General features: G+C 44.7%; 1 protein-coding gene across 1 annotated transcript in view; it reads left to right on the top strand.

The window, feature by feature from the left end:
• LOC146867030 (uncharacterized) overlaps positions 1–18,203 on the top strand; it is a 119,060-nt gene extending 100,857 nt beyond the window's left edge. The window contains exon 3 of the mRNA XM_085614786.1: positions 14,506–18,203. Within this exon, the coding sequence (XP_085470912.1) occupies positions 14,506–14,845 (340 nt within the window). The 3' untranslated portion in view covers positions 14,846–18,203. The remainder of the gene's footprint in view (positions 1–14,505) is intronic.
• Positions 18,204–19,041: the final 838 nt, after the last annotated feature.

The following is a 19,041-nucleotide window of genomic DNA, read 5'->3' as shown; positions in this document are numbered from 1 at the left end:
ACAGCCTGCTTATATAGTCTTTTGTAGGAATTGAGGGCCTCATTTATGAGGTCCCTTGCACCACCACAGCTTCACTGTTTTTGATGCTCCAGTGGCGCAGTGTGTTGGCCTATATTAACAAGGCCACGCAAAGCCCCTCTGTGTGGCTTTTCATGGCCTCGTAAATATGTTCCCCTTTCACGCAATACTCTGTGTGAAAGGGGTGTTGCTGTGGGTGTTCCCACGCAAAACTCATGGAATCTGACGTAAACCAGGGAATGTGTCAGATCCCTTGCCTCGGGGGGGGGGGGGGACACGCAACAAGAAGAAATGCCTTTATATCTCCTCAATTTTCTTTTTCTCGGTGTGCTGCATTCTTCAGCACACATAAAAAGAGAAAAACACCTCTTGTGATGGTTTATGTGCAGGATAGTGTCCCTTCCTGCATAAAAACAATCATTCCTTCATGGCAGCCCATTGTGCTCCAGTGCAGGGGAAAAGGACAGGAATGAACCATGTCTCATGAATACGGCGCAATCCTGCCCTTTTCTTTTGATGCAGGGAAGCAAGGTTCCTTATGGCGCTGCCCTGTGCCAAAACCTTGTAAATGAGGCCCTAATTGTTTGTCCAGAGAGAGCAGATTAGGTATCGAGTGACCTAAGAAAATAGGTGTTTACTAAGTCAGCTTCGTAGCAATACCCACACTTTGCTCTGTGGTGAGATAAGTCCAAATGTATTTCAGTTTGTGAAAACATTGTGCTTTGAGTAAGCCACTTATTTTGCAAGTACTTCAAGATCCTTAACTGCACAAATGGGTGGTTCCCTTGCTATCTAGACTGCTCACTCTTGAAGATACAGTTTACTTCCCTGGTGCTATGTTGGAGTCACTGTTTATTAGTCAACTGTGTAACACAAACAATCAATGTGCAAACCTGGCCATCACCTTTTGTGTGGCCAAGTGTATAGACAGACTTTGGTCCTTTGCTCACTGGTCCACCGGAACCAAGCTGCACCCAACTGAAGAGTCACAAATAGGCTGAAACCGGTCTCAAGTTGCTTGTGTTCCATACCAAAGGGGACCAGGCTTAGCAGATCAGGCTGGACTGTTCCTATTGGAGCAGGACCAGGACTGATTCTCATCTAATCTGACGTGGCATGGTGGGCAAATAAGAAAGATGGACTGGAATGCTACCTCGAGTGATTGGCTGTCGGTAGACCATTTGCAAGCTTTCTCCCCACCACCCTTTGTGTGTTTTTATTGAAAATTACGCAAAATAGGCTTAAGACTCAATTCACACGTTGTCACGGTTTGTCTTAGGCCCCGTTTCACATCCCCTGCATCAACATTATTATGATTACCTTAGAAAAGAGGTTGTGGTATTACTGTTACAGCTGTATATGTCCAACCAAGCTATAAATGCCTGCATTGTTCTTTGTATATCAGCAATGTTGCTTACATATAGCAGTTCAAATGCGTAACTCTGAAAACAAGGACTGGTTGTCGTAGTGGATGTTAACATCAAAGAGCTGCAGAAATCCGCCCTCGGGCATGGTGTTCCTAAAAGCGCGAAAGCTACCATAGCAGCCATTACAGCTGATGAGTTCTGACCCCCTGCGCTCAGTGCCGGCAAACAGAGGGCTATCACAGACAGCTCGGCAGAGATGTTAAAAGCAGAGACAGAGCCTGCTATTATCAAATGACAAGCTTTCAAAGCGCACCAAGAGCCGCCTCCAGTCGACAGCTAGGGAGGTGATTCAACGTGTTTGCCTGAAAGTTGTGAAAAAAAAAGTTTTTCTAGCTCTCAAAATCTCGCACGGATGCACTTTTTCAATAACGCAGCCAGTGCACCCGCCATGGAGTTGATGTGCCAGAGAGTTCACTTGGAGCACAGATTAGAGACAGAGGGACATATTATCAACGGCCAGCGATAATTATCGCTGGCCGTTCATAGCGATAGAAAAATTATCGCCAGCTATCGCTGAATATTATCGCCATGATAACGCTATATGTACAACGCATAGCGCTATGGCGATAATATTTCAGTGATAGCGGTGTTTTCAATGGAACATCGCTGGTTTTCCAGCGATGTTCCATTGAAAACAGCGATAACATTGCTGATAGGACCCTGTGGTCCTATCAGCATAATCCATATCCCATTAAAAGTATGCCTTAGTCAGGAATTTAACAGGTGTTAAATTCCTGAGTTAAGGCTGAGGTAGCGCGATTTTTTTTATCGCTGCACCTCCTTGTTAATATCGCGAAGCTGCCTTCACGACATTAACATGTGTTGTTTTCACAGCCACGCCTCTTTTGCATCTCATTAGCGATTGAGGGGAGGCTGTGAAAAAACGGGCTCTACATCATGGAAACCCGCGCTAGCGTGTCCTTGATGATATTGCGATATAATTATCGCCGCTTTTCGCCCAAAAACGGATGCTAAAGCGGCGATAATTATATCGCCAGCCCTTGCTAATATGCCCCATACAACGGAAAAACATTGGGGCATATCAGCAACAAGGCGATATAAAATTATCACCGCTTTTGCATCCGTTTTCGGACGAAAAGCGGCGATAATTTTATCCCCTAATCAGCAAGGTCACGCTATCACGTGAAACCTTGCATTAGTGCCCGGATTCTTAACACCCAGCTTTGCATCTCTAATGAGATGCAAAGTGGGCGTTTCTGACCTGAAATGACTGGAGAAATGTCGCTAAGCGACATTTCTCCTATCATCAAGCCCCACGCTATGAAGCATAGCGGCAAGAAAAGTAGCGATAATCCCTGTTATCGCTACTTTCCTTACGCCTGCTTCAGGACTGACTTAGCCATGAAATCCTATGGAAGGTGGATATCATGGCTAAGTTTGTGAGTCCCTATCAGCAAGCTAACGCCACACTACGTGAGATTATCGCTGGGTTTCCAGCGATAATCTCACGTTTGGCAGTTAGAGCTAGGATTTTTATCGCTTTTGAGATAAGCGTAGCTAATAGCACGCTATCTCAGCGATAAATATCCACGTTAGCCGGCGATAATTATCCTAGCGCCAAGTGCGCTTAGTGATAATTATCGCCGGTTTTTGCTGATATGCCCCATAATTATTTTTTTCTGTATGCGTGCGCCCCTGAAGAGTTTCTGCGGGCCCGGCACATTCTGTCCAAACTCTCCTGGCATTGCACAGGTGCATGACCCCAGGGGGTACATGTTGTGCCACCTATGGAAGATGGCCAGATCTAAACTGGGGTGGCATGGTGAGCAAAAGAATGATGGATTTAACCCAGATCTCTTGACTGGGGGTGAATGTTTTGATTTGTTCTGCATTCCGTCCATCAATTGTGTGTCTTTTACCTATGGAAGACAGGCACTCGAATTCAAGTTACGTGTCAATGTTTGGGCTCTTTGACCGTGGCGGATCAGCCCAGCACTGACAGCCCAGCTCGTTTTTCACATTATTCCAACTTAAGGTTGTGTGTGCCTGGCAGATTTTATCCATATCTATGCCAGAAAAAAAATCTGAGAAATCTAGTATTTTTGACATTTGATATATAAACCTAAAATAGCAAAACTTTTAAACATTATTTGAGTCACCTAAATTATTTTAGAACAACTAACTGTTAGAGCAAAGAGAGGGATAATTACCATGTTAGGAAAGAAACTTAAAATTTTAAACATATTATTTTTCCCCTACTAACTGTTAGCAAAATATAAACAATTGGCTGGCATTTCTTTCTGAGAAAAATGGCAACTCGATTCCCACCTCTCTGTCATACCCTCTTTAAGAGGAACAGGCGCAGGTAGCAGCTAGGACCATCTGGCAGTTATGAGTCGATCACTTTCTGGGCCTCCAACTAGTGTCACTGGAAAACACTGGTATGTAAGTCTCAATCTCATTTTCACCTCTGAATGATCAATACCCTTTCAATACTGAAGAACTTGGCATTGCCACGATGAGAAAGACGTGTTGAAGAACCATAGCGCCCACAAAGTGTTTCTGAAATCCAGTGGTAAACTAATTGTCTGGAAGCAGCTAAGGAACCCACAGCACCCATTCATTTGAAGGCTAACAAAAGCTCTGATTAGAACAACCAGATTGCTCAATCAGCTTGGGCCCAAATTCTAGGGATGTAGAAACCAAGATTCTCATTGGACGCGCCACACAAAAAAGTCACCCCATTTTAACTGTCACTTAAAATCATCTGGATACTGGTAAAAGATGAAAACTCCCTAAACCCCATCCAGGGGATATTATCAGTACTGACCACTCGTCGTTTAAGAATGAAAATATGCTGAAATCCCAGGGATTGGATGGTCTCCTTAATTTACTTGCTTCATCACGACCTCCTGGTCATAATGCAGTGAGACAAATTAAAATGCTGACAATGTGCTATTGTAAATTACAAAACATTTCCATTTGAAAGGCGACCAAATCAGGTCCGACACAATCAAATAGATGTTCAATAAACATTGGAATTCTGTCTCAAAGCTATTGTGCATGTGTCAATGGAGAATACCTCGAAGAATGTGCTCATCACACTCAGAGTCTCCAATCCCATCAACATCAGTTTGCTTACAGAAGTGTGCAATGAGAGGGTGTTCTACATTTGTCCACGAGGCACTTGTGTCCCAGTGTAATATTACTTTTGGCTAGAGCTGCCAAAAGCCTGCTTAAAAGGTGTGTTCTCCTGGAGGATTGCTAGACACTTCAATGGTTACACTCCATTTCCCCAATTACTTTGCAAAACTCTTCTGGACAGCATGTTGCAAGATGACATGGCAGCATCATTGAAAGATCAATGTTAGGAGACATTTTGCAGTCTGAAGGACTTTGCTACCAGTTTTCCTAATCCACTGTGACTGGGCTTCTCCAATGATGGAGTTAGTCCCAGGCCATTAGCATCTTGGGCACGCGTGGGGGAGGCACTGGGTACAATTGATGAGCAAGGACACACATTTTGTACATTGACTCAAACCAAAAGCACAGAGAGGAAGATTGTATAAATGAATGAATGGATATATGCAGTAGTTACAATTAAGAATTTGCATGAATTTCAGCCCGCTGAACTGTTACAATATTTTAGTAATGACCAGGTCCTGAGATGGATGAGAGTGGAGGTGTGTACCTGTGGAAAGCCATGCCACTACCAAGAAAACTACCAGAGGTATGGCTGGTTCAACCTGATTGTAAAATTGCAGAAAACTTAACCTATGAATCTTGAAATTTATTGGAGGAAAGCACAGAACCGAAAGTTGGAAACAAGCTTCAACAAAAGTGCATAATATATAAAGCAGCTTTAAGAAGACTGACGGAACTTTCTACTCACAACTCATCCCGGATGCAAATTGCACTACCAAAAAATTCTTCATAATCATACCCTACGACTGTCAGGATTTCTACAGTTCTCTGGTGTACAGCTTCATAATTTTTTTAAAAAAAGAACCAGCTTGTGGCGCACTTTCTATCACAAGTAGCCAGTGATCTCATTCTCTTTCCACTCAAGCTAAAGCCAGCACCCACCATCATTCAACCATAACTCTGTTCATTCACCTGCTTTCCATAAGAGAAGCCAATGAACTAAGCAAGGTTCTGGTGTCAACATGGGCTTCTATTGGAATTCTCTGCGGCATGTTATCAAGCCCATTATCGCCGCTTCAGCGGCAGTTTTCTGCCGCTAACGCGGCGATAATTTTAACGCCCTGCTTGATAATATCATATGCCCCCAAGTCTGTCAGCATCGCCAACTTGCCCTTGCCTCCTGAATGTATTCATATACACTCTCTAAGCACTGCGCACACTGGTACCAGCCAGAGTGAGTTATTTATTTATTTAGGAATTTTGCAGAGAGCTAAATGTCCCCTGCAGCTGTTACAAACTGCTATATCATTCAAATAGAGGAGCAGGAATTTTAGGATGGCCGGAGTCCAACTGAATGCAAGTTTGACCCTAATCCTATATTACTCTATACCTTGTGTCTGGGTTGTGTCGCTTTCTGCAAAAAACGATAACATGTCTTTAGTCAAAGACTGCCTTCAAGAGTTCAGTGTTCAGAAGCTTTCTGAACTTGAGCTGGCTGGGTTCTTCTGTCAAAGTGAGCTTAAAGCATTCCAGAGTTCGAGGCCCTATCATCTACCCCCACGTTTTAGTTGTTTGAATGAGGAGGTCAGATAAGGTGTCATTGGCTAAACTACGTCTTCTGGCTTAGAGAGTGTTAATAGGGAGCCACAATTTGGAGGCATGGATCTATTGCTTCGGAATCCTTCTAGATGGTGCAGACTATCTCAGATGGTTTTATCCTGTGCCAGTGCAGTGTTTTCCTAGGTGGGGTGGCATGGTCCAGTTTCTGCATGATGAGGCACATTTTGACTGCCTGATATTGTACCTGCTGTAGTCACTTGGTGGGTTTTCCAGGGAACCCCATGTAGATAATATTTGGTAATCAAGTTGGCTCATTATTAAGAATCTGGTAAGCCCAAAGAGGTGATTGGAGTAGCAGGAAAATGTTCCTAAGTAACCAAGAAATTTTCCAAAGGCCCTAAAATATTCTACGTCAAGTTGATTTAACTCTGACCAGTTGGACCCAGCATACTACAGACCTATATCCAATGATCTTTTCTGGATAAGTCAACAGAAAAATCATTTTTACACACAGCTCTGACTTTCCAGAACAAAACAGTGTTCCCTCAGGTTTCCTAACCAGAAGGTGTATTGCATCTGCACTAATTGCAATCTTTGATGGCCTCAAAAATACCTACCATTTTAATGAAGTTGCTGCCCTTCTACAACCTGATCTCTATTCATCCTGCAAAACTGTTGACGAACAACTAATACTCCCAAGACAATGCATGGCAGGAATCCAGGGCACAGCATTTAACGGGATTTGGTTCTACCTCACTGGCACACCCCAAATCATCACGGGGCATATTATCAAGGTCCGGCGTTAAAATTATCGCCGCTTTGGCAGCAGGAAACTGCCATTAAAATGGCAATAATGGGCTTGATAATATGCCGCAGAGAATTCCAATAGAAGCCCATGTTCTGGTGTCAACATGGGCTTCTATTGGAATTCTCTGCGGCATATTATCAAGCCCATTATCGCCGCTTTAGCGGCAGTTTCCTGCCAATAAAGCGGAGATAATTTTAACGCCGGACCTTGATAATATGCCCCCACACTTCTTCTTTTTAGTTGTCACCAGTCACCTTTCGACGAGTTGTGCCACAGAGCTCAACGATCACCCTCTTTTTAATGTTTAGCTTTATTGGATCCAAAAGCTTGTCAGTCATCTTACCTGTTATTATAATGCTGAGGATACCCAAACTAGACTGGGCACCTCAAAACCCAACTAATGCCTTCAGCCAGCAAACCAGTGATGCTACAGAACCACCTGAAAATCAGTTCCTAAAAAATAGAGATCCCCGTCTGTGCATCAGGTCAAAATTACAATCCCCACCACCTCCTGGAATAATGAGATTGCACAACCCAGAAGAAAAAAATGTGTGCGTTAATGTACTTCAACCTCCCTTTCCAAACGCGGGTTAAGTAAGGGAGTGTTAAACCATGGGAACACTATTCTGTATATTTCCTAATCTGCCTTCGCCAGAGGTCCCAACCCTCTTGATGCTCTTAAATTCAAGATGATGTCGCATCATGACTTTGCTAGTGAGACCTACATTGGACTCCTGAGGAATGTAATCAGGCTGACATCAACAGCTCCACAATGGGGGCAGGCAATCCTAAACCTCATCCAATGGATCACATTATTGATGCTCTCAAAGCCCCAGAGTTCCTAAACACCCCAAGAAGAATTGATTTCAGAGTTCTTTGCGTTGCACACCTGGCTCTCCATGAGACAAGACCTACGGTCCTACACTTGAATCGAGAGAGGCACCTCAAATCGAGAGTGGACCTGCTCATGAAGCCCCCCCATCTCCCCCCATTCAAAGAACCTGCAAGGGTGCCAGCTCCTTTCCTGTACAAGCCAACAAGCACTGGAAAACTCTTCTGAAGAAAAGAAGACAATCATCAGTCATAGAGAATTCAGAAAAGCAATAAAGACATGGCTATTACTTAAAACTTGATTTCACCCACTTCCAAGCCACATGGGGAGCTCTTTGTGTATTCAAATGGTAATGCTAGCTCTCGAAGCCTTCCGCACTGCGCCTCCGGCAATAAGATGCAAGGACCGGCTTGCTACCAGAAAACTGGAACACATTTCCGAAACTGATGCAGGACACTGAACATACTACTCAAAGGCCACTGCTAAACCTTAACGCTCCCACAAACAACAACGCACCTACCATGAAAGTGCTTTGTGGCCCCATTAGAAGTAGGAAGGTGCTATGCAAATGCTACAGCAATGCAGTACACATGCCAGAACAGTTTGAGGTCGGTTTTATCTCCAAGTGAGGTTTGAGGGGGAGAATCTTAATTATCAGCGCCATTATGCATGTTGAAGCTATGAAATTCAAAAATCTGCATGACCGTGTGAAAGACCATAAAATGTAAGCACCCATTTTGTTTCGATCTTTATCAATGAATAGATGTAAAGTGTTATTTTACCAGGTTAGCAATTAAATCTTACCACTCCTCCTGGATATCTGTGACTGGCATTGGAATACTGCGCTGATTCAATTTAAGTTCATTTATTTTTATTTTGAAGGTTTTATATAGCGCAAACAAGACCCTTGCAGGTATCAGAGCGCTATACAATGTAAAATATAGAAGACACATATGCATGTAGTAAATAACATACAGCTCCATGCAAAACAAGAATGGTATAGTCACGGAAACCCTGGCTCAAGTGAATTTAAGTTATTGTGAGAAATCAAGATAAGTAAAAAAATATTGCCAACGTTTATTTTTGATCGGAAAATCAATTTGGTGTGGCTATTATCAGTCTTCATGATTTGTTTTCTGGTCACTACAATGTCAAAGGAAGCAGGGGCGCACCAAAGTGTTTTTACAAATTGTGAAACTAGTGAAAGCTGCCTTTTTTGATTTGCCGGTTCAGGAAAATTAGGGTACTGAAACAACCTAATTCGCTCTGCAGGCAACCCCAGAAATGTGATGGTTCTCCCTAGCTTGTATGGGTGTTCGTTTTCCCCGGACTTCATTTTGTTGAGATAAACCACACGCTAACTGTCCACATACTGGACAATTTGTGGTTCAAAGCCAGGATGCCCTGGTGCTGTTTGCCTGATTTTCTTCTACAGTAGGCATTAACAAAGGGGCATATTTACAAGGAGTTAACGCCACCAGAATGTCACTTTTTCACCTTATTTACAAGGCAGCATGAAGCCACTTAACGTGGCTTAACCCCCATGTAAATAATGCCCCTGTTCACGCAGCACTTAGTGTGAAAGGGGCGTGCAATGGATGTTGCAATGGGCGTTCCGCCGCAACACCCATTGCTTTTAGATGCTGTCCCATATTTACAAGGTATGGGGCAGTGCCAAAAATATCGCCAGGGAATAGCTAGGGGCTTATTAACAAGCCCCTGGCGCCGCCAGTACCTCACTTTTATCCCGTATTAAAAGTGTCTCACCGGCAGCACAAATTGGCTTGTAAATAGGCCCCCTGGTCTTAAGCAGGCAATACAAGGAGAAATGTTTCATTTCTTCTCGTATTTATCTCTTTCTATGTGTGCTGCAGCACACAGAGAAATAGTAAAACGTCTGTAAAGATTGTTTATGTGCAGGAAGGTGTCCCTTCTTGCACATAAACCATCAACCCTGCAGTGCAGGCACCCTTTCAATATGGCACAAGGGTGCCTGCACTGGCGCTAGGCAGCTTCTTTAGCGCAAGCGCTAGGGGAATCGTTGGGGTGTGCCACATTCTTGTAAATATGGAGCATCCCTGCATTTTGAAACGGACGGAGCCCAACGTTACCAATTTTGCCATAACACTGCGCTCCGCCATTTCCTAGAAAATATGCCACTCAGTGTCAGATTTCAAGGAATTAATTCGAAGTCCACAAATACTGTAGAAAAAAATCATTTTGCCCAGTTCTAAAAGAAAGGTTATAGTCCGAGCGACTGGAATTATGTGACGCTGCACCGGTGGAGTTCGCATCATATATTTGGATTTACCACTCTTGCAGCACATTCGACCCTCTGCTGCATAATTTTCTCGTTTCAACTACATGTAATGTTGTCACTAGCGCACAGCCGCGGCCTGTGGAGGGAGTTCCGTGGGGCGGTAAGGTGGGGGCCGGGGAGGGGCAGGGTGGGGGGATCTAAAAACCGGAATATGGATAATTGCAGGTAAGTAAACAATTAAATAAACAAAATGAATTTCGTAGCTCGCGCTGCATCGCAAAATGCGATGCAGCGCGCGCTACGAAATCGTTTTATTTATTTAATTGTTTACTTACCTGCAATTATCCATATTCCGGTTTTTAGAACCCCCCACCCTGCCCCTCCCCCGCCCCGCCTTACCGCCCCACGGAACTCCCTCCACGGGCCGCGGCTGCTAGTGCAAATGGATCAAACGTTTCTAAAACAGTGTCACGCATGGTGATGAGTAGCAGCAGACCCTCCGCCAAAGTTAATTGTTCAGCTTTCAGTTGCTGAGTGCTGTGTTCAAGTGTTAAACAGACCCGAATGACATGTTACACTGGCGCTGGCGGTCTCAATTTTGGGTATAAATCAAAAATATTGAAATATTACTGCTAGATAATTTGCTTCATGATGCCACATAATGTCTTTTTTGCTGCATAATTTGGTAGTCCATTGTCTCATATTGCCAATGGCCATGGTCGCAGTGTACAGCAAGTACACGTAACCTTTGTCACTGCTTTCAAAACATCAGCAATAGTGTTGCATTCATAGGATGAGGTGCAGCTGATAAGAATGTTAACAATTTAAAAAACAAAGACGAGAAAAGGGCTAGTGGTCTAGTCGAGTAGAGGCGCTGCAACACTGATCTCCATACAAAATTATAAGCAGCGTAGAACAAGGCAAGAAAACAACACACGTGTACTTTGTTTATGTCTCCTAGTGTTCCGTTTTACTGATTTTTACAGTTAAATACAAACAGAAAAACAACGTTTACCTGCCTGTTTTTGTTTTTAAATATGGATAAAACCGGAAAATAGTTTATTTTTTTGAGTGATTCTCGATGGTGTCACTTATGACTTCTGGGGGTCAATATTACGGGGTGGCACCTTGAAAGGCCTGAACTGTCATCACATCTTCTTAACTGGGGACTTCAACATCCATATGTGTGGGGGTATTAGACAAGGAGGAGTGGAAGCCATGAGCTGTGCCCTACAATCTGGTCTGCACATGGAACATAACCCTCAGGGCACCGAGCTTAACTTAATCTTACTTGAACTTGATTTAACATCTGTCATGAACAAGTTGCCTCGGGGGAAAACAGATATTACTCCCACCTTCATCGGTAGAGGTTGTGAGACCTTTATAGACTTCACCTTTGTATCCACTCCTCTCTTTTCCCTGGTCACAGATTTCTTTGTTCTGTCAAGTGAATTCAGTGATCATAATCCCACTTGTGTAGCAACAGGATGGGCTCGAGTACATAGACATACTGAGGGGGGGAGGGTTTCTCTCTTAAAGTGGCTGAGGCGGGGAAGAGTTTAAAATGGGGACGTATAGCACCAGAGTCCTTTCATGAATCCCTTGCAACTCAGTGTAGCAGGGAGTTTGCCACCTGTCTTGATGGCGAGGCTAGTGCCTCGGACATCCTGGGTGCATTTGGAATCATGTCCACTGTCATACGGAGGCTTTTACGAGCACAGCACAGGGGCCGTGAGCCAGTAGGCCCAAGATGGGTCGATTCAGTCTGTTCCAAGGCTTCCAGGAAGCTGAGACAGGCCTTAAGCACAGGCCCCGAGATGTGGTGGTGGTCATGGGGCTTCATAGATCATATAAGGCCACACTAGCATCTCGTAAATCCTCGCTGAAGGGGGAGGCCCGGTCTGATCTAGTGGAGGCAAGCACACTGCGCAATAGCTCTAAGTTTTGGGCCCTCATTAATAGCCCACTTCTTTCAGAAGAGAACGCCAAATTATTGGACGCCCATATCATGGAGGATGATTGGGTCCACCACTTTGAGGGCATCTTTCAACCAAAGTCCAAGCTATCTGAAGGGCAGGAAAGCGTGGAAGGTAAGGCGGATCTCGCATTTTCCACCCAAGAAGTAAGAGCTGATAGATTAGGTCTAACCCAAAGAAAGGCCCCAGGGTCAGATGGGATTCCTCCTGACCGTTATATGGCCCATATAGACTTTTGGGTGCCTGTCCTTTCAGCTGTTATTAATGCTGCAGTGCGGGTCGGCTGCCCAGACTCCTGGGCTTTATCGATTTAAAAAGGGCGACCGGGATAGTACCTCATGTTACAGGACCATTTCTCTCCTAGACTCTGTGGTGAAGGTGGTGGGTGGTATGATTCTTAACAGGTTGGTAACTTGGGCGGACGAAAGCAACTTTTTATCTGAAATACAATATGGTTTCCGCCCTGGTTGGTTTACTGTAGAGCAGTGTTTGAACTTATATCTTGTTTTGAATAGATATACTGTGGCTCGTTCATGGACCATATATTTAGCCTTCATAGACCTGTCCTCAGCTTTGACTGTGTGAACAGGTCCAAGTTATGGCAGCTGATGGTATCCATTGGCATTGATAAAAACATCATTTGGTTCTTTAGGGACCTTCACTGAGATTCTAGGGCGGTTGTCCGCTATTCAAAGGACCTAAAAGTGTCCCGTCAGTTTAACATCAGGAGGGGGGGGTGTCAGGGGTGTATTCTTGCACCCTTCCTTTTTGATTTATACATCAACCCCTAGAAAAGGACCTTTCTAGCAACCAAAGCTGACAATCCCCAGGTAGGCAAGCGTAGCCTGCCATTCCTTTTATATGCGGACGACGCAGTCCTCCTAGCAAGGACTGCAAGGGGCTTACAACTTCTCCTATGAAGGAGCTGGATCTGTCGGTGAACCACTCTAATTCATATATCATGCAGGTGGGCCCCGGAAAGGCTGAGGCTAAGCAGCCCATTTTTAAACTAGGCAGTTCTTTAATACCCAAGACAATTTTTTTCCTATCTGGGAGTTGTCTTGACAACTCACTGAGCTGGTGCCCCCTGCTTAACCGAAAAAAAGGGGACCTAGTGAATGCTTCAGCTGCTGTTTTTAACTTTGCCAGCAGAGTGGGAGGGATGCCAATAGGGGCCCTGCTGAAGATCTACCAAGCGAAATGTATCTCAAAGGTCAGTTATGGGAGCGAGATATGGGGCCATATCGCGGTCGGGGCTCTGCAGAGCACCGAAAGCTCATTTTTGCGAAGAGCTCTTTCTGTCCCGCAAAGCACCTCATCTTATGTTGTGCATGAGGAATTGGGGATGCCTTATCTCTCTGATGATTTGGCTTTTCGACCTCTGGCCTTGTGGCTTAAGATATGGGCCAAGCAAGAGATCGTACTTAGTAAAGAAGTCCAACGGGACTGTCTTTCTCTTGATCACGTCTCACGTATTCGATGGCTCCGGCATATAAAAGTTGGCCTTACCAGACTAGGAAGAGTTGATCTCTTTACGAATCCTGGGTAAATTGGTAAAAGGGACCTCACTTGTGCCTTGGAGTCTTTTTTAAGAATGTGACATAGTGAAAGAGAAGGAAACGAGCTGTGTAAGCCCAGTGTGCGCAAGTATGTCATACTGAAAACTGTGCCTATCACGGAGCCTTATCTTCTAGGGTTTTCTTTTGATGAGGTTCCAGCTTGACCTTTTCCACTACTTATTGGCACATCCTGATGGTTCTCACAGAGGTCTGAGCCTCATGCCCTGTGGCTGCGATGGAGAATCTCCTCAGGACATGATGCACTTTTTAATGTTCTGCACTTTTTATGCTGTTCCCAGAAGGTTATTTATTATTCCTATCTTTAAAAAAATGGGCTTTAAGAGGGTGAGATCAGCTTTTATTTTCTTACAACTTCTTTCTAGTGATATCGTTTTGTACACTCTTAATTTTTACGGTTCGCCATCAGACAAAGGATAAGTTGTAAATAATATCTGTATTGTAACTAATGTTTTTTTTATATGTGTATAGCTCATTTGGATTTTATAACGTTTGTCAACTAGTAGTCTGATTTATAGGCCGCATTACTTTTATGGTTTTATCCTTAAAGCCGAATAAAGTTGTATTGATTGATTGATTGATTGACTTCTGGCCAATAGTTGTACAGAAGGACTGGTTGAGCAGATAGCAAGAAAGAGAGACGGTCACTTTTGTGTAGTACAGCTTTGGTGATTTGTACAGCAACACTCATATATTGATGTATTATCCATGGGTACTTATAGCATTATAGCCCGTCAGATATTCAAGTATGAGTAAACATTTATTGTTTAAATGCCAGAGGGAAATGAATACCATAAAATCAGGGCCACTAGTAATGTTATGGCAGGTTCTGTTGTGCCAACAGCATTTGTATAGATAGCAAACATGGTTAGATAATTATAACCTTTACATGCATAAAAGAGATTTCAATACTCATGTTTTCATTTTTCTCTTTTTCTGCAGACAGCGCCAGCAGGCCTGGTTGTATGAGTCTGCTGTCAAATGCAATGAAGCAGTTAACGCCATTGACGTCAAGGGTGTGAAGAGAATGCAAAGTGCCCAAGACCCTCTAACATTAATTGAAGAAGAGAGAAACAGGGGACACAGCTGTCCCATCTTCTTCATCTACGATAACCCGATGATGACAACACAAGAGGAAGGCAGTGATGGAGAGCAGAAACATTTACCAGAGGCTGATCAGGGTATCAGAGCACGCCCCGTCATTAAGAAAGACAGCTGCCACAGCGATGGCAACCCTGATGACGTTATTGTAGATCCACGAGTCTTTTATGTACGACTGTGAGCAAAAATATGTATTCAGTATTGGATAACATAAGGTTCTTGATACTTTACTTTCAGGTCGTCAATTTGTATTTTTCAGAAGGTAAAGGCAACAGTATTTATGCTTCTTTACCATTTCAAATGTTTCCTTTTTTGTTTTACATTTTATTTCGTTAATTCAAGTGTTTTTATTGCTTTGAATGTTTGTTATTCCATTTTTTCTTTTTCAAATATTTTCATTTTTTTTTGTTCGATTCTTTTAGTATAGAAATGTGCTGCTGTACAATGTGTTAAAAAAAAATTGATAAAGTAATAAAAAAGTACACCGTATGAAGGTGGACGGAGGGGTTCTGAGAACAAAACAGTCATGTAAAGCAAATACAGTAAAGGGAATGGACAGATGTCTGTAGAAACAGCCTTTAATGATCTGCACTCCACCAGTATCCTTCCGTAACTCAGCTCCAGCAGCTGAACTGAGTTACATTCTACCCTTCGAGAAGTAGCAATCTCTTAACATCATATTACAACAGTTACTAAAACCAGCCGCAGCACATCCCCCATCGCACCACAAATGTAAAAAGAGATAGTTCCACACCTACCGAACTAAAAGAAAAGTAGAAAACTACAAGCTGTCAAATTAGAATAGAACACGAGTTAACAGCTGAAGATACACTTACATATACATTGGTTTAACATATTACATTAAGAAAAGCAAACAAAGGAAAGTGTAGCACAAAAAAGGTCACAGCACAATGAAAAGAAAAATATATATAAACTACAAACCACGGCAAAACAATCTTCCCTCCAACCTGGCTTCTTTTTCTCTCTCACTGCACTACCCTTCAGTCGCTCATCACCAACAACTAGCTCAGGGTTTTAAGTGGGCCGGGTCCTGCCAGTGCTCAGCACCAGGCAGTTCTAAAAAGCATGTGTTGAGATGGGTTCGGGACGGCTTTAAGGCAGTGCAACTGGTGCGGGCGCACTGGGCGCTGACCTGTGGAGGGGCGCACAGTGACCTCAGGGGGGCACTGTGCTTAGCAAGATCTTATGATAGGAAAGATGAGAGTCACTTTTGAAGGTGGTAGTGAGAGAATCCGAGGAGGTGGTCATGGAACGTGGGGGCTAAAAGTAACTGTCGCACTGGGCGCCACCAGTGCTAAAGCCGGCCCTGATGGGTCCCTAGGGTGTAAAAAATAAACTCAACTCTGCAGCAGCATTTCCATCCAATTCCTTTGGTGTAACTTCAAAGAAACTCGTTATAGTACTTTCAGCCTCACCATTTCAGAACTGCAGCATTTTCAATGTTATATACAACGAAACCGTAGTTGTTGCTTATTTATCTTATGCAACCTTTGATAAAGCCAATAGTCCTGGCTTGTTGTAGGTGCAGTGTTATTTGTAATATATATCTGGTTGCAATGACAGAAGCAGCAAAATACCAGTTGGGCGGCACAGTATGCTAAGAACAGATTTTTAGCTAATGTGTTTTTAAGCCATGCCCTTAATGATATTAGCCCCTTTGAGAGACCCCCTGTTAGACCTATCAGCCCTTTGGCAGTTCCCTCCTCATATTATTTTTGTCCTTTGTCCCCTTCTCATTTTTTTTTTCTGTCTACTAAACTTTTTGGGGTGCTGATGTAGAGGTTCTGGGCGCCTTTTCCCCCTCACATGAGGAAAAGGCGCAAGGTGCTCCACTGAGGTAGATAAAGGAGGAAGGTAGGATTCACAAAATGGTGGCTCCAACTGTCACCTCAGCACCTGGGCCATGACTGCCATGGGAGCTTCCAGAACCTTCTGGACCCCTCTGGCAAGTCCAGCCCAAGGTGATAAATAGAGGTGGCAGGAGGGCGGCCATTTTAGAATCAAGCTGGGCTGTGGAGTAGTCAGGAGTGAGGCACCTGAGTGGTGAGGTGATTGCGCGGGATTGGGAGAGGACAGACCCTAGGGTCTGCGCGAACCCCCCCTACCTAGCTGACATCACCCTCTATCATTTGACCAATCCCTGAACTCAGCCATCGACCCTGGGAGGCATTGTGTTCTGGTTAAGGATCCCTAACGTAACCTGGAGGCCTGAAGAGGGATTCCGGGTGGGAATTGCCATTGGAACTGCTTAGACCTCCCTGGATGATATTTGGGAATCCAAAACTTCCCCCCAGTGGTGACAGCGACAGCGCCCCATCGTGGACTTCAAGGCAGGGAGCTGTGCTAAATACACCCCGGGCTAGTGATCCTGCCCATCTGAACTGCTGTGAACCAAGCCCCTTAATCACTGCCTGCCCGCCTGGCCGATCTAAGTTCCTCACCTTCGTGTATTCGAGGCGTGGGCCTATCTGTGAGACCCCGGTGGAGTCCTGAGGGATCAGTGAAGGCTGGTGGGGTGCGGGGACACTCTGATGGGGCATCGCGCGCGTCAGCTGAGTGTAGAGCTGTCATCGCGCCGATCAATCGCTTGAAGAAGCGGCGGCCAGGAAACTGACGGGCTGTGAAGCTGTCCCCGGGTCACGTGTGCCGGACCAACAGAGAAGCGCCGCCCCTCCCAGCAGCCGGGTGATGAGGCCGCACCCCCCACGAGTTGCGCAGCGGTGAGAGAGCCTGACGAAGTCAGGGCCGCGCCCCCGCAGGTCGCGCTGCAGTCGGCAGCGGCGGGAGCGCTTGTCGAGTGAGAGAGCCTGACGGAGTCAGGGCCGCGCCCCCGCAGTTCACGCTGCAGTCGGCAGCGGCGGGTGCGCTTGTCAAGTGTAAAAAGCCAGGAAGCGTCGAGGGACGGCCCGTGGCACCAGAGGACATCCGCTGTAAGCGCCGGGTGAGGTATTTCAGCGGGGAGGTGCCTAGGGAGACGCCCCCTAACCGGATGACAGGAATTCCCCTTCAGAGATTGTAAGGACAGCCACCCGGGAACTGGTTCCTCTTGTGCAGGATTGTGCCCTACTACACGCAGGTCGGTCAGCGCGATTACAGTAAGCAGGGTATCCCGGGAGGGGGGAGGTCAGTTCCTGGGGAACACCAGCACTCGGACTAGCACGAAGAAGGTGACTGGAACTGACTATTGGGGGATACAGTCCTGTTGCTCAGTGTGGGGAGGGAAAGTCTCTCAGCCAGCGATAATTGGGGATTGTATCCCTTTCTCTTGTTAACTGTGGTGGGAGAAGCTCAAAAGGGCGATTCCAAGATTACTGTATGAAACGTATTGTTTGGAGTGAATTGTTATTTCCTCTGCAAGTTTAAGGTACATTGTGGACATGTGGAATTGAGGATTCTTGTAGAGTAAGACAAGTTTATCTAGAACCGTAACGTACAGGTTTGACCTTAGACAATAGAGAGAGGTTCTTATGCAAATGAAATGAACTGGTTCCAATTGTAATGTCAAATTGAAAACTGAATCCTGATCAGAAAAGAAATGTTATAAAGTTACAGTAACTCTTGTACAAAAATCGGTGTAGTGTTCTTTTTGAGTGATGTGGCGCAGGATTGCGAGCTGAGTGGGATGCAGGCCTGAAAAAGCCAAATGGAGTGTTGAGCCAAGTGACCTGAGCCAAGCTACCCCCTTAGACGTAGGTCTAACACCCCCCCCCCAGTTTTTTTCATTCCACTTAAACCCCTGAACAAGCTCATGTCCTGATTCCATCTCAGCCAACTTCAGAACGTGGGCCTCAACCAGTGACGCTAATCTCCCTCAAACTCAACTCAGTCACATTCTTTTTCACACCCTTATTTGTGAAAGGATCAGAGTACATGAAATGCCGTTATACAACAATCAAGATTTTTTATATAAACAAATCACCAACATTCCATGTTATTGCATTGGTTCTGTGTCGATTTTCGTACCAGTTATTATAGCCCTCCTGATGTTTTTGGATAATTTCCATCGCGGAACTCTGTTTGCCAAACATGCAAAAGGTGAGGTTCCCCCAACACTAAGTGAATGGTGAGCCCATGTTCTCTTCCACAGCACCTCTTTTAAAAAAACTCTTATCTCAGCTGCTCCTTGCAATGAAGCTTTTGTCAGCCTATGTGCCCTCTCAGCTAAGCCCCTGGCCTGCAGTGAGTGCAATGCCGCCTTGAACTGTTCCACTATTCCATTCTTCAAAAGTCCTTCATTTCATTCAACATAAGCTGGAATCCATGGTCTGTGACAATAGTCTTTGCTGTCCCTCACTGATGAACCAATACCGCAACAACTCTATCACAATATTAATATTCACATCACTGACACATCTG

This window comes from Triturus cristatus, chromosome 1_2 (genome assembly GCF_964204655.1).
Source record: "Triturus cristatus chromosome 1_2, aTriCri1.1, whole genome shotgun sequence".
Lineage (NCBI taxonomy): Eukaryota > Metazoa > Chordata > Amphibia > Caudata > Salamandridae > Triturus > Triturus cristatus.
Note: the sequence above shows the minus strand (reverse complement) of the source record. Positions and strands in the feature narration are given on the sequence as shown.